Below are 16,318 nucleotides of genomic sequence, written 5' to 3' on the forward strand. Positions count from 1 at the left end.
AGGGGCCTGCCTGGCTGTGTGGAGTGGAGTGAGTATCTGTAGGACGACAGCAGAAGCACATGTGCATTTGGGATGACACCAAGCTGATGAGTATGAAACCAATGAGCACGAGCTCTGCCAAAGAGGACATGGGCTGCTGGTAGATGGCAAGGTGAACATGAGCCAGCAGAGTGCTCCTGTAGCCCAGAAAGCCAGCTGGATCCTGGGCTGCATCAAATGAAACATAGCCAGCAAGCTGAGGAAGGTGATCCTGTCTCTCTACTCTGCACTGGTGAGACCTCAATTGGAGCACTGCATCCAGGTGGGGAATACTCAGGACAGGAGAGATGTGGACCTGCTGGAGTGCAACTAAAGGAGGGCCACAAAAATGACCCAGGGGATGGAACACCACACCTATGAGGACAGGCTGAGAGAGCTGGGACTGTTCAGCCTGGAGAAGGCATTGGGGAGGGGGTACAGAAGGTGACAGATTTTTAGGCAGTGCCTGCTTTGACAGGAAAAGCAAAAAAAAAATTAAAATTTAAAGAGGGTAGATACAGACTAGATGTAAGGAAAAAATTATTTACAAAAAAGGTACAAACACATTGCCCAGAGTGATGCTGGATGACCCATCCTTGGAGACACTCAAGGCCAGGCTAGACCTGGCTCTGGCACCCTGATGGGCTGTAGGTGTCCCTGTTTGTTGCAGGGCAGTTGGACTAGAGGGCCTTTAGCGGTCCCTTCCAACTCAAACAAATGTATCTCTCCACATATATTTATATTTCTATACACAGACGCTGTGGAAGGCAGCCTGCTGACTGCAGCCTCACTCTCCCCGCCTGCCTCTCCCTCCCCGACACGCGATGTAACAAATCAATAAGGAGCGGACTTTTCAGCTCGTCGTTTTTTCACGAAAGCAGCTCAGCCTTTATTCGCCCAGTTGACCGTGCAGCTCCTCCCGTCCTCCGACGGCTCCCTCGGAGACCACGCCGCCGTCCTCCCGCTCCGCCTATGGCAGCCGAGGCACCGCCAGCTCGCCCTGCAGCTGCCGCCGCGCCGCCTCCCGGGCCCCGTACAGGACGTAGCCCCAGGAAAGCAGCACCACAGCGGCCAGCACCTAGGAGGCCAAAGGTTAGCAGCAGCAGCAGCCTCAAGCCGCCTCTCCCGGCACCCCCCAGCCCCCACGCACCAGGCGGTAGAGCGGGCGCGGATCACGCCGTCCCTGCGGATCCATGGCGGGCAGCTGCCGCTTCCGTACGGCAGGACGGCGCCGCCAGGTAGAGCGGAAGTGACGTATGAAACCCTCGACCGGTTCCGCTGACGTCAGCACGGCGCCGCCCCGCCGGCGGCGGGGGCGGAGGCAATCGTTCCCGTGGCAACGCCACTTCCGCCGACGATGTCGGAGCCGCCGCGAGGTGTGGCGAAGGCCGCCCGCCGCCGCCGCCATCCCGCGGGGGAGGAGCGGCGGAACGGGCCGGGCAGCATTTGCGGCCGGCCTCGGCACGGGCTGAAGACGCCATCGGGCCGGACTCGGGCTCGGAGCGAGGGCTCGGCAGAGGTGAGCGCGGTTTTCGGCCCGACTGGAGGTTCGGGGCGGACCCGTGTGGCGGAGCGTATCCGTGCGGGGACCGCTGCGGGCCCGCAGCTGCCAGTGGCGGTCGCGGCCGGCGGGGAGGGTGCTGCCGTGGAAGCAGCGCGGGCGCTTGTCTGCAGCGGTTCGCAGCGTCCGAGGGCAGCGCTGGTCCCCTACTTTGAATAGGCGGATTTATTGCTCGGTTCCACCGACGGCCTGGCGGAACAAAGGGGCTGTGGGTCTGTGGGTGGGTGCGGGGTAACGCCCGGCTGCGATATCATCTGAGCAAGAACGGTTCAGTGCGTTCCTGGACCAGTCTTCTGGTCCAGCAAGCTGTATAAGGTGCACTCAGCACAGCTGGACCAGCTATATGCAAACAGAAGCAATTTTTTTCAAAAGGTAACAGTAGCTTCTTCCATCGTACATTTCTAAATGCTGGGTTTTTTTTGGAAGTGTGCTTTGGAGGATTCTGTGTGAATCCTAAACTTACCAAAGTGGGGAGTAGGGGGAAGACAGACTTATGGTTTTGTTTGTGTTACATCCACCAGCATCATTTAGGCTCCATTTAAATCTTGCAGCACTGGAAAATCTGATTTTAATGTGAAGAGAAGCAAGCAAAGCCGTTAAGTTGTGCTGCTTCTCTGTTTAGTATTCTCTCAGAACTAATGCTGGTGTTTTCAACCTTATTGGGTGACTGTTGTATGTTTCATTAATAGACTTAAATGCTTCTTTCTCTCAGGAAGAATAGTGATCTTTTTGTCTCTTTCTTTTGTAGAACACAACTAATACAGCCAAGGAATTTTCAGAAGACAGCAGTTTTTTGCCAAAGGCTAGCAATAGCAAGGTGCACCAGACCATGCCAACAGATGCCTCTCCTGACTCTAAGTGCCCCATTTGCTTGGACAGATTTGACAACGTTGCCTATCTAGATCGTTGCTTGCACAGATTCTGCTTCCGCTGTGTCCAGGAATGGTCAAAAAACAAAGCAGAATGCCCACTCTGCAAACAGCCTTTCTTTTCTATTTTCCATACAGTTCGTGCTGAAGATGATTTTAAGGAATACATACTCAGACCTTCAGAAAATGGTTCTTTTGCCAGCCCTGATGGCCGGAGATTTCGTTACCGTACCACCTTAACGAGGGAACGTCGCACTTCCTCTTACCATCGAGGCAGTTCTTCTTCTCGAAGGACACTGTCCCCTCCGGATAACGGGATTTTGTTTGAAGGGTTGTCAAGCCAACCTGTGCGGCAGAGAGATGGAGAGATTCAGCAGATGATAAGAAGGCTGGCCTCACGTAGGCAGGCTAGTGCAGAGGGCAGATCTCTGCGGCAGATCCAGGAGGAGGACATGATAAACTTCCGCAGAGCCCTGTACCGCACTGGCATGCGAGTTCGTAGCATTCAGGATGGTGGCCGCTATCGAGACATTTCTGCAGAGTTTTTCCGCCACAACCCTGCCTGCCTACACAGGCTGGTTCCCTGGCTGAAGCGAGAGCTTACAGTGCTGTTTGGTGCCCATGGTTCTTTAGTTAATATTGTGCAACATATTATCATGAGTAATGTGACCAGGTATGATCTGGAAAGCCAGGCTTTTGCTGATGATTTAAAGCCATTCTTACTGAATCGGACTGATCACTTCCTACATGAATTCATCAGTTTTGCCCGATGTCCTTTTAACTTAGAAGCATATGATCAGCATGCCAATTATGACTGTCCTGCGCCGTCGTATGATGAAGGAAGCCGCTCAGACTCATCAATTATTACAATCTCTCCAGATGAGGCAGATCCTCAAGGGCCAGAACACAGTTCATCCATGTCTGGGGTTGGTCAGGCCCCTTGGGATGATGAAACTCCAGGGCCTTCGTATTCCATTTCGGAAGAGGTTCGTGCCACTGTAGCTTCTCCTCTAGAGATGTCAGAAAGTTCTGATGAGGATTCTGCTAGGAAAAGAGCCACACTGCATCCTCAGTTACAGGCTGGTATTGACTCCAACGAGAGTGACTCTTCATCAGACAATTGTGTTATCGTTGGGTATGTTAAACCATTAGCTGAGAGGACACCAGAACTGGTTGAACTGTCCTCAGACTCTGAGGAGTCCATCAAGGAGGAGAAGAGAGAAAATGTGAAAAAAGAGCAGTCAATTCAGGGTCGCAGTTGGAGTGACAGTGAACCAAGCAGGGCTTCATCACCTCGCTCCCCCCTGTACAAGGAGAATGTGAGTAGTTGTAGGAGCTCCTTGTCCTCTGCAGTTGAGAAGACAGAGACAAAGACTGATGAGAAGAACAAAGATAAAGTAAAAGATCTTTCTCCACACCACTCAGTCTGGAGTCCATTTCCAGACACAGACACCATTTCTTCTCCCTATAGAAAAAATAAAAGTAAAGTAAAAAATTTATCTCCGCTGGATTCGATCAGGAGCCTGTCTCCAGAGACAGACACCATTTGCTCTCCTTATAGTAAGAACAAAGGTAAAGTAAAAGATCTGTCTCCACTGGACTCAGTCAGGAGCCTGTCTCCAGAAACGGACACTGTTTGTTCTCCTTACAGTCACCAATTGTCCAGAAAGAGAAACACCAGGAGTCCTCAGTCTTATTCACAGAACAGTCGTGGCAGTCATGGCCATCGGTCTAGGAGGGATCATCCTAGCAAATGTCAGTCTAAAAAAAGACGATCAAGAAGCAGAGATGGTAGTGAACATAGGAGCAAAAGAAGCAGGAGGAGGTCAAGAACTTGTGACACGAGCGTTTCTCTAAAAAGCCAGAGGGGCTCCCTTAGTCGTGAGAGCACTACATCCAGAGAGGTAAGCAGATCACGGTCACGTAGCAAAGGCCATGGCAGAAGGAGGTCAAGGAGCAGAGACAGTGATTATTACTATAGAAGAGACAATTACCAAAGTAGATACCAGTGGGGTTATGCCTTTTATAGTCGAAAGACAATTGGAGATGGCTCCTCGTGCAGGAAGAGGACTCAGTCTAAGGCTCACTATTCAAGGCAATCTGCTAGTCCAGAATTCAGGATACAATCTTTTACTGAAAGGACAGACCCGCGTAGCCAGAGGGGATTACATGAGAGACATTACTACTATTACGAACGATGCAGATCAAGGAGTCGATCAAGCACCAGGTCAAGGACCCCTTCTGGAGGGACAGACAGATTGAAAAGTGAAAAGCCTGGTGGAAAGAGGAAGTACAAAACTCGACACTTGGAGAATGCAGCGAAGGAGAGCACTAGTCTGGAGAGAGAAAAGGATCCCAAGAAAACTTTCTCAAGGTTTCGTGACTGCTGCAAAAATGAAGACAGCCTTTCAGACAATCAAGCAAGTAGTGAAACAAAGCATAAGAAAAAGAAGAAAAGGATGAGAAGCCCAAGTGTGGAAATAGTCTACGAAGGCAAAGTGACAGACACAATGAAGCATGCTAAGAAAAAAAAGAAGAAGCATAAGAGGAAACATCGAAAACATCACATGAGTAACTCAACGCATTCTTCTCCAGTGGTTATTACCATTGATAGTGATAGTAGCAAGGAGCCAGAAAGTACTGAATGCGATAGCAGTGTTACTTGGACTGGCACAACTCACTTGAATGAGAGGGAATGTGAGTCTCCAACTTCTTTCCTGGGGATTACAGGATGTGAAGATATTTACAGAGTGAGTAAGGAAACTAGAGGAGTAATGAAAAAGTGCAGTGTTCCTACCAGAGGAAGGGACTTAGATGATGACATCAGAAATCCTGGAGGTGAGCTTGTGGAAGTAACAGAAAGAGGTGATCGAAGTCTTGACTTAGCTGATACAGCAGGCAGTAACACAGAAACTGTAGTTAGTCACAGTCAAGAAGCACAAGCAGCACCTTCTGGACAACTGTCTTCCCCTAGGACTTCCTTACTAGGGCATCCAGAGAGACCACCACTGATACTAAGACTGCCAAAGAGACTTGTCAACAGACCTTGCTGGTTTGAGTCCCTTGAAAAAAACATGTAGCATATTTTATGCTGAACAATCCTTAAAATTGTGAATTTGTTTCTAATTATGTTTTTCTCCTATAAGAACAAAGCACCAGGTGTTTTTCTGTGTGTGTATGTGTGTGTGTTTAAAAGTGTCTGGGAAATGTTTAAACCCATTGAATGTTTATGCACTTTTATGTCAAGTAAGTATAGGAGTATAGGAGCTTGATGATCTGTTAAGGTCTCTTTGGAAGCCAGGATTTTGTAAAGCCATCCTGTATGTAATATACATCCACAGAGTACTTCAAAGCTGTGTTTTAAAAAAAAAAAAAAAGTCATAAACCAAAAGACAGTGAATACACTTTATGGGGATTGCTCTTGTTACAGAGGAAGGTTGCTTAGTTCATAAAAAATGAATCAGGCTAAATTGTTTATCATTTTGATCTGTGTGGTTTAAGTTGATCTCAGTGGAAAAGCAGTAAGCTATTTCCACATACATACTGAACGGCACTTCCAGTAACATGAGTTATGTGAATATCTTAATAAAGCAATAAGAGTTTTTGTTTTAAAAAAAATGAATGTAAATCCATTTGTGCTGAGAGGGGTACTCCAGACTGGAAGATTATCAGCTTCCAACTCACTGAAAGCAGGAACACTTTTACACTTTTGATCACATTCTTCAGGATCTGTCTAGTGTTGAATGTTCAACAGCTTCTCTGTCTACTTCTTCTAATGTCAGACTACTCCCATGGGATTTTTTTTCTCCACGTGTCCTTCTCATGTTTCTATATCTGCCAACTCACATCCTGTTACTGTGCAACACTGGCAGCTTCTCCCAACCTCACTGCTTTTAGCCTGTCCCCAGCTTGCCCCCCTGGTCATTGTGCTGTCTGTGTGTATAAGGCATGGGGCTGGGCACAGCAGGAGTTCTCTGTGCTGATCCCAGAAGCTGCCTTCTGTGCCTTCTGGTAAAAGCTGCCTTTCAGCTGTGTGGTGGATATGACCATGGCTGCCTCCAGATGTCCATACAGCCACTCTCACATCCCACCCTTGCCAGGATAGGGAGAAAATAGGATGTAAAATGGATACGAGGTAGAAATGGACACAAGGAGATCACTAGCAATTACTGTCAAACTCAGCTCAGGGAAGATTAGTTTAATGTACTTTCAGTAAAAATTAGAGTAGGATGGTGAGAAACAAAAACGCATATTCACTTTCTCCCCCTATTCTCCCTTCCCAGGCATGGCTTCCTTCTTGATGCATCTGTTTCTTCCTGAGCAGCACAAGTAGTGGTGGGAGGGTGGCTGCAGTCGTTCTGTAGTGATTTTTGTCTCTTTTGTTGCTTCTCCTCACTTCCTCACTTTTCTCTTCTCCCACATGGATCTTTTCCACAGGGCACAGTGCTTCAGGAACAGTCACAGAATCACAGGACCGTAGAGGCTAGAAGGGAGCTCCAGAGATGTAGTCCAACCCCCTGCTAAAGCAGGTTCCCTACAGTAGGTTTCATAAGAAAGCATCCAGGCGGGCTTTGAATATCTCAAGAGAAAGAGACTCCACAACTCCTCTGGGCAGCCTGTTCCAGTGCTCTGTTGCCTTCCACATAAATAATGTTTTCCTCATTTGAGATGGAACTTAAAATGTTCCAATTTGCACCATTGCCCCTTGCTCTATCACTAGGCACTACTGAGAAGAGCCCTGGCCCATACTCTTGGCTCCATATACCCATTAATACCAAATACCCATTTAGTATTCATAAGCACTGATAAGATCTCCCCCTCATTCTTCTCCAAGCTGAACAGTCCCTGGTCTCTCAGCCTTTCCTCATAAGGGTGGTGCTGCAGGTCTTTAACCAACTTTATGACCTTCTGCTGGACTCTCTAGAAGTCCCCTGTCTTTACTGAACTGGGGAGACCAGAATTGGGTATGATACCCCATGTGTTGCCTCCCCAGGGCAGAGTGGATGGGGAGGATCGTCTCCCTCATTCTCTTTTAATGCATACCAGGACACCACTGGCTGACTTGACCTTAAAGGCACACTGCTGACTCACGGCCATCCTGTTGTTCACCAGACCACCAAAATCCCCAGAGCACCTTTCCAGCAGGATATCCCCTACCGTGCACTGATGCATGTGATTATTCCTCCTCCGGGTGTAGCAATCTACACTTGCCCTTATTGAACCTCATAAACTTCCACTTGCTCCCACTCTCCAGCCTGCCCAGGACTTGCTGAATGGCAGCACAGCCTTCCAGTGTGTCAGCTTCATATCATTAGAAAACCTGCTGAATGTACATTCTATTCCTTCATCCAGGTCATTAATGAAGACACTGAACAATGCTGACTCCTAGGGAACGCTGCTAAATACTGGCCTTCACTTAGATTCCGTGCTACTAATCACAACACACCAAGCTCTGCCAATTAGCCAGATCTCAATCCATCTTTCTGTCTACTCCTCTATCCAGTGCCTTCTCAGCTTACTTACAAGAATGTCATGGGAGACAATGTCAAAAGCCATGCTGAAGTTTGGCATGGGACAGATCCTTCAGCCCCCACTACTACCAGCTCCTTACTGTGTACATCCCATGCACTCTGGCTTGGCAGATGTGGATCCCCAATGCCAGATGCTAGTTGATTGTGCAAACATGGTGAGGACGGAACATCACTGCCTCAAGGTACACTATCAGTATATCCTGAGCTTTTTCTATGATTTTACCCATTTGATACATAAGCCTGTTGCAAAAAAAGAAAACAATAATAATAATAATAATAAAGGGCTGGAGCACCTTTCCTGCTGTGTGGTTTAACCCAGCAGGCAGTTAAGCACCACAGCTGTTATCCCAGTGGGACAAGGAAGAGAACTGGGGGAAAAAAAAAGCCAAACAACAAAATAGAACTCATAGGTAGAAATAAAAGTATTTTTACCAAGACACAAAAAGAAAAGAAAAAATAATGGGAATGATAATTATACATCCTGAACAAGGACTGAGCATCGCTGACAGTAAAATGAAAATCGTGTGGAATGTCTGTATGTCAAACAGGCCTCTTCGCTAGGCTACTTAGAGCTGCAGTACATCTATCATCGTTTGCCAGGCTGAAGATGGGTCATAGATGTTTCCGATTCTTAAAAGAGAACACTCTCAGAAGCTCTTTGGGTAGATGTTTGATGTCTTGAAGTAACTGAGAGGCATTTTCTTGATGAATGAACATCTCAGAGACAAGTCTGAAGCAAACAGACCAGAAAATAATTGTGTATGTGGAAGAGATCATTCAAAGCAACAACAGTAACAACACTTCAATTTTTCGCACTGAAAGTTATGTGATTAGTTTATGTTCAGTAATTCATATTCTAATTAGTTTATCTGATTATTTCAGAAACTCTTAGTGGCTTTTGCCTAGTGGAAAAACACTGAACAAATATCCACTCATTACTAGAATTCCTTGTTATATACGTGATTGTTAAATCTCTTCCCCTTCCTCTTTTCCTTTTCCCTTCTCATTACCCTTCCCTTCTCCTTCCTTTTCCCTTCCTCTTCTCATTCCCCTTCTCCTTCTCTTTCCCTTCCCCTTTCCACTTCCCTTTCCCTTCCCTTTTCCTTTCCACTTCCTTTTCCCTTTCCCAATCTGTAACAACTACACACCTAGAAGTAAAATGCAAGCCTTCCTGAAAATGACAGGATTTGGCAAAACCTGAGGATCTGAAATTATATTAAGAGGCATCTTCTCTCATGGAAATAGCATGCAATAGCAAACATTATTCCAGTTGATAGAGCAGTGCCATGTTAAAGTAGTTCCTCTTAAATATGTCCTGGTAGAAATGTGCCATCCATGATAATCACATTAATATTATGGTACTTCCTCTGAACACTCTGTAATTCTGTGCTTTATTTGCTTCAGGATGAGAAGGGTTGGAAGGAGCACTATTTACTTCTGTGCACCTGTGCTACATTCTGCTCAGACACAACCTCCAAATGGCTCAGAATTCTGGAGCAAATTGACTCAAGAAGGCATAAGGGGTGATAAGCATTTTCATCTCATCTGGATGTCACGTCCAATTGTGTCACTGGGGATACTTCAGTTAGCCACAACCTCAATGCAGATGTCAGGTTTTTCTGCTTCACCACATGCAGAAAATTCTGCTTCACCATTGCAGAAACAAGCCTGAGTGCTGTCAACACCAACAACATGAAACCTTCTGATAAAACAGAATCTTTCTTACGTATATGTTGCAATGGATTCAGAGGAATCTTACGAGCAATTTGTGCTCCGAAATCCACCAATAAGCACAGTTTTGTGCTTCCTTATGACTGCTGCTTTTTCAGTAGTATTGGGCAAGTAGGTGCCACACAGGATGAGTGGTAAAGATGACAAATACTGAAGTGACTTGTTCTGTGTGGACAGCTTTCTTCCATGGTCTGTGAAGATTCCATGAGGTTGTATCAATTTGTATTTCATTATGGATTTACATTACTTCTTGCCTGACTCTGCTGTTACTGTTCAACTGGACTGATGGAAAACAATCAGTAGCGTACAAATTTTAAGGGAAATGCCCCAAAATGTTTTTTACTGGGTTGTAAATAATTATGTCTTAAAGATTATAGTGAAACTCTAATTGGCTGCTGAACAGTTCTGATGTCAAATTTGGAGTTGAAATCCGAAACTGAAAGGAAAAATATTAGTCTGGAGTTCTGTGCATTTCTCACTACAATGCTGATCATTATACATACTGTATCTTCAATACATCATAACTAGAATAATATACAAAGCTCCTGATTCAAAACATAATATCTGATATTTTATCTAAGGTTAACATACTTGGTTCCCAATAGCCTCTGTCTAGACTCATAATTTCCTGATTTCATAAAACAAATGGGAGTTTCTAACAAGTACAAGAAAAAAAGCTCTAATTTTTTTTTTTTTCTTCATTTACCTTCAACTAGCTAACAGGAGCAAAAATCTGATCTCTGAAAGTCTATTATAATTAGATTTTATAAGGAAAATTGGATCATTATTTGATAGCTGAGATATCTAGCCTTCATATTCTCTAGCCTCCATATCAGAGTGATGAGGGCATACAGACACGTTTCCTATTAAAACATTTGAGAGCCCTGTAAATACTTCTTGAACAAAGACTGTTAAAATATTCATTATGATGACTGTACAGTTTTCTTCAGTTTCCTGCAAAGGAGAAGTCTTGTGTTAGAACACGGAATCCTGAATAGGTAAAGCACAGTGTTACATACAGATCTGTTTATAAACTCAGATGTTGCGTGTAGCACATCTGCAGTGTTCACTTTGGCAACCACAGATTCTGTACTGCTTGCAAACCCCTGTTTGCACTAGTTTAAAATGATAGTGGTTTGTTTAATTATACATTGCTCAGCTTGAGAAACAAGTTCTGCTGTGACCATGAGTAACTGAAAAATCCCCCAGACTAAATTTTGATGCTGTCTGCAAAAGTCTAGAATGACTGAACTTTGTATCTCAGAAGTGTTTAAAATGCTAGATCGTGTAGTTGTGGAAGATGATTTTCTTTGTTGCACTCTTTGCAATCATGCATGACCGATTTTGGTGGAAGAAATATTACAAGTGTTTTCCTTCCCTCCAAGCCTTCTAGCTTCGTAAGCTGCCTCTTGGAGCTAATTATTTAAACTTGTTTGCTTTGGGGCAGCTGTGTCCAATATGCTGCACTGTAACCACAAGTGCTGCTGGTGTCCTAGTGGTCAATATGAGAAAACTTGCAAAAAACCAAAAAATAATGTTACTTCTGTCTTGCGCCCAAGTATGGAGGGATGATGTCTTTGCCTCGCAGATGTTGAGTCTTACATTTTCACTCAATCTCAGAGAGAATTTTAGATTTGCAGAAGGGAAAGAAATTATCCAATCTCAGTTTCATTACTTCTGTTTCTGACACAGTAAGAGGAGTTGGGCAATTTTCCAAATAAAAGTTGATATAGATGCATTTTTCTTTTTGCAGGAAGTGACAGTTTGTCAAAAACTGAAGCTGTATACAAGAAGCACATTCCTGGAAACTTTCCACATTGTATATGTACACAGCAAACAGAAAAGAACTGGCTTTAAGGGCCACTTGCGGATGCTGTGACAGAAAACAGATGAATCAAACACTAGCTCCTGTCTGTTCTTTTTTTTTTTTTTTTTCCTTGATCCTGCTGTTAAACATACATATAAAAATTATTTTGATATATTAGATAGCAGATTTTTTTTTTCTAAGAGTACATACCTCTTTCTTTTCTTCTTCCAGATTCAATACTGCCACGTTACCTTCCTTTGGAGCAAAAACACACTGGATGTTTGCTTCTCTTAGCCTACTGTCCTGGCATGTGGAAACAGGCCCTACAGTCCATCAGGTAGCTTCATTTGTTCATGTGAGAGCAATCCTAGCTCAGGTACGTTCTTCCATTGTAACTGATTGCCTAGATGTCTTAAGTTACGTCATGGCTTGCCTGTGACTGTTGTTGTCCCTTTGGTACTACAGTGAAATAAAGAAATGAATCTGGGTAGGAGCTGGAGTTTCACACCAGAAGTATTGCTCTTCCAAATCTGAGAGAAACATCAGCTTCCTGGTAGGACTTCAAGGTGTAAAAATAACTAAAATATGTAGTTGGCTTTTAGGTTTTTATAGTATGCTTTGGTTTTATTTTTTCCTTTGCTTGACTTTTAAACTGTTCTTTTTTTTTCTTTTTTCTTTTTCCAATTGAATACATGTGTGAATATTAAAAAATGTTAGACAAAGGCCATTTCTGGTTAGCAGTGAGAGAGCCCTCCCTCTAAATGAGCTGCACTTACACTGCGTAACTGTGACTGCCCACCGCAACTGCAGTCATTCCAACATGTCATCCAAGTACCACATATTGCCAGTTAGAGCAGCACACAGGGAAAGATGCCTGGAATGGGGTTTCGGACATCTTGGTGAAGATCAGTGTTACAGCCGGAGTGGTGAGGGCTGTTTCTCATATAATCCAACCGTATGAAATAACTTACTTGTCAGCAGATCCTTCCAGTATCTCTAGTAGTGCTAATTCCAAGTTTTTGTCCTTGATGGTATTTGCTGCATAGACATTACTCTGAAGATTGTGTTTATGATACTGAAATCCTCATGGCAGCGTGTTACTCCCATGTATCTCATGGATCAGGACAGAGAAGCTGCATCAAACATTGCTTGACACCCATTAATTCCTACATGTTTTTCTTTCAGGACTTCATAGTCTGCTTTACCTCATGGTTCTTTAACTGTTGTGGTTTTGATGAGGCTTTTTTTTTTTTCTGATTCAGCCCCGGTGTTTTTTTTTTTTCAGCTGCAGGAGCAGGAGAGAGAGATTAGCATGTTTTTGCATTTCCTGATCAGACTCCTGACTGGGTTGTCTTTTGCCATCAAAACATTCAGATACCCCATCTCAGGTTCCAGAAGGAAGAATGTATCTGCATTTATAGGCAACCTGATAAGTTAGGAAAAGTTGTATGACAAAAAGGCAATAAATGTGTTCTGTATGCAAAAGCTTAAGGAATATAAACCAGCAAATTGATAACAGAATTCCTGTTCCTAACAGAAAACTGTCCCTTTCAGACTGATCCTGGTGAGACAGCAAGGCAAGTCATTATTTATTGAGAAAAAGCAACAAGCTTCTGATATGAAGGAAAATCACTTGAGAACACAGCCTATGAGGCTGCTGTGCATATCAGAACATTTGGAACATCATGAAGCACAGCAGTGCATCACATAATACAAATCAAAATGTTTCTAGGCTGTATCTTGGGTACAAAAGCTCTTGAATCAGGTGAGGGGTCAGCCGATCCATTAGACTAGAAACGCCGACTTCAAAACAAACAGAAGAAAATAGTCTGTCCCTAATTGGTGTGATGTGGGAAATGTGTGATCACGCACATTTTGAAAAACAGAGAAAATGGAAGGCTATTATTTATTTTACCGCAATGTATTTTTGCAGTTCTACCCCCTTTTAAAGATGTGCTGACCTGAAACATGTCACATTTTGGGATGATGACCTGACAAGAGGTGTTCTGTTAGCACTTTTCCATTTTTTAGCACACAGTGAAGGTTTTGGAAAGAAGAAATCCACAAGAAAGTGCAGTCTGTGAAAAATAGAAATATTTTGTAGAAACGTGCAGTTTTTACAAAAAACACAGGAAACTAGATTTTAACGATTTCATTTTCTCCTTATATAAAAAGATTCAATAAATATCAAAACAAATGGTTTATATTGATTCAGTTTGTATAATATGTAAATAGATTGCATGTATGTACATATATTTAGTAATGTATACTATTATGTGGTTAATATTCCACATTTAAAGTTTTGTAAGAGAATATTCTCTTTGGAGAACAAAATGGTGCTGGGAAGTGTTTAGAAGCTTCCAAAATGAGTGTTATTGTTTTGTAATTTCATGGTAGATGAGTGAATCTTACGACTTCTGGCTTCCATATAAGGCAGTATTTTTCAGCTAAGTGCTAGAAATCTCTTCAGAGATTGTATTTAATAGTTTTCATCACTTTTTTTTTTTTTTTGGTGTGTGTGTGTGAGAAAAGCAAATGAATGCACAGTGTTTCCCAGGAGATGGCAGTGTTGAGTTGGGAAGTTTGCAGGGAAAGAACCGCGGAGTTCTTTCAAAAATCTCTGAAAATAGAATATAGAATTTTGGTAAAGCAGCAAGCGTGTGGATGTCATGGTGTAACAGAGGACACTCCAGCTGTACTTCACCCTTTTGTGGCCAGGGTGCATGTATTTCATTTTAACTAAGATCGTAGACTGTTGTCCTTTTATAAAGGAAGACATTATTGGCTACAGGATCTGATTACAGATCCTGAGATAATCAGGAATTATAATAAAAATATCCTGAGATAATTTTAATTTATGTGTGTTTGTGTACAGATTTCTCAGCCAAATACATATTATTATATCCATACAGTTGCAGTGCTTCTCAGTTAGTTCCTATGAAATGCTGACATCTGAATCTGTTGTTGACTGACTGTTAAGATCTGCAAACTGTTTGCCTAAGAAAAATACTGCAAGCAAAAAAGACATCTCAAATAATAACTAAAAAAGAGAGAGGAAAAGTCGGTACAAATACAGTGTCAAATGTGTATTAGGACATTAAAATTGTATTATGAATATAAATTATTTTTCATTTTGCCTAGTCTTGCTCTGAATTTTGCTCTAATCAACACTGAAAACAACAGAAACAGAGTGAGAACAGTTGCAAGGAATTGCCCTATAAGATTTGTTGCCAACTTGACAGAAACCACTGTCTGATAGAATACAATGTTCTCCTCTATTCCTAACTGTGAAACATAACCACTTCCCCGTTATCATTAACAGAAATCTTGCAATTCTGCTCATCTTTAATTTAATCTATTACTGGCAAGAAAAAGCACATGGGAATAGGGAAAAAAAGTATGGGAGTAGGGAAGCAGAAACGTGGAACCTTAAGCAAGAAAGAGCTGATTTTGTCCATCTTTAATCAGAAGCAGTGGCAACTTGAACCGTGCATGTGTAGGTAAACATGTGCATGCACGTACAAAAACAGTGTTTTTCATTTTTTCCATCACTATTCCCTAGCACTGCATACTTGTGTGTTCATACATATGAATATTACTTTACAGTGACAACACAAAACAGCTGTTTCCTGAAGATGTCGGTAGAGAGTGGGTCTCAAGTGGTGGAAAGCTGCATTCTGCAGACACAAAGAACAGTGCCAGCTTATGTGGACTGAGGAGCTGGTCAGGTACCTATGAAGGCTGACAGATTTACTAAAGGTAAAAAAATTGCATTTTTTCTAGTCGTTGTACCTAGGACTGGATGCAGTACTTCTGGAATTCATAGAATCATGGTTAAAAGGGTAGAACCGTAGAATCTGGGTTAAAAGGGACCACAATGATCATCTAGTTTCAACCCCCCTGCTGTGTGCAAGGCCGACAACCAGCAGACCAGGCTGCCCAGAGCCACATCCAGCCTTGAATACCTCCAGGGATGGGGCATCCACAACCTCCTTGGGCAACCAGTGTGTCACCATCTTCTGAGTGAAAAACTTCCTCCTAATATCTAACCTAAACCTCCCCTGTCTCAGTTTAAAACCATTTCCCCTTGTCCTGTGACTATCCACCCTGATAAACAGTCATTCCCCTTCTTCCTGTTTGTATGCTCCCTTCAAGTGGGAGGCCACAATGAAGTCTCCCCACAGGTTTCTCTTTTCCAAGCTAAGCAAACCCTTCCCTCAAGTTTTTCTCACAGGAGAGGTGCTTCAGCCCTCTGAAATCAGTGCATCTGAAGAAGTTCCCTGCATTATTTGCTGAAATGACATTTACTATTTTGCTGTTCATTTTGTCTTCTTTTCCCTGTTCACTGATGACCACATCCTCATTTATCGTCTTTCTTGAGCACAGTAACTGCTTTTTCCATCAGGACATTTTATGGCCTTCCTGTGCTCTTAGAAAATTCATAAGAGTTACTTTGGCAAGTACAAGTAAGGGACAAGTTGTGTCCCTGCTGTTTCTTGGTATACTGAACAACAGTGACTGTTGGATGCTTTTATGTTTTCAAAAATAGTTCCTTAAAACACGGAAAGTCTGAAAAGATTTTGTTTGCTGATGTGAAAGCTTGTGTTACAGATATTAGATGTATTTTTTGACTCATTGCAATGTCAAGTTGACTTTGCTCTTTGGGTGACTCAAAAAATTGATCTCCATAAACACACAGCTTTTTGCTTCATTGTAGCAAGCTGTTCAGACCTTTGATTATTATTAGGGTTGGCTTTTTTTTTTTTTTCTAAGCTCAGCAACATGACTTGTAAGCACGTGT

General features: G+C 43.2%; 1 protein-coding gene and 1 long non-coding RNA gene across 2 annotated transcripts; one reads left to right on the forward strand and one right to left on the reverse strand.

Annotated features, from left to right (window-relative positions):
* Positions 1-882: 882 nt before the first annotated feature.
* LOC128089454 (uncharacterized) lies at positions 883-1,302 on the reverse strand. The gene is made up of 2 exons (XR_008210512.1): positions 1,169-1,302; positions 883-1,096 (listed from the first exon to the last, which is right to left on the reverse strand). It is a non-coding gene; the product is annotated as an uncharacterized LOC128089454 (long non-coding RNA).
* A 45-nt stretch (positions 1,303-1,347) lies between these two features.
* Positions 1,348-6,126, forward strand: TOPORS (TOP1 binding arginine/serine rich protein, E3 ubiquitin ligase). The gene is made up of 2 exons (XM_052700875.1): positions 1,348-1,537; positions 2,328-6,126. The coding sequence occupies exons 1-2, from the start codon at positions 1,376-1,378 to the stop codon at positions 5,526-5,528; spliced, it is 3,363 nt and encodes a 1,120-aa protein (XP_052556835.1). The 5' UTR covers positions 1,348-1,375; the 3' UTR covers positions 5,529-6,126.
* Positions 6,127-16,318: the final 10,192 nt, after the last annotated feature.

Source organism: Tympanuchus pallidicinctus, unplaced genomic scaffold (genome assembly GCF_026119805.1).
Source record: "Tympanuchus pallidicinctus isolate F22 unplaced genomic scaffold, pur_lepc_1.0 scaffold4, whole genome shotgun sequence".
Classification (NCBI taxonomy): Eukaryota; Metazoa; Chordata; class Aves; order Galliformes; family Phasianidae; genus Tympanuchus; species Tympanuchus pallidicinctus.

Excerpts from the sequence above, each read along its gene's own strand:
- TOPORS (XM_052700875.1), top strand. The coding sequence starts at position 1,376 with ATGTCGGAGCCGCCGCGAGGTGTGGCGAAGGCCGCCCGCCGCCGCCGC. Across the intron at positions 1,538-2,327 it reads GGAGCGAGGGCTCGGCAGAG|AACACAACTAATACAGCCAA; the intron begins GTGAGCGCGGTT and ends TTTCTTTTGTAG.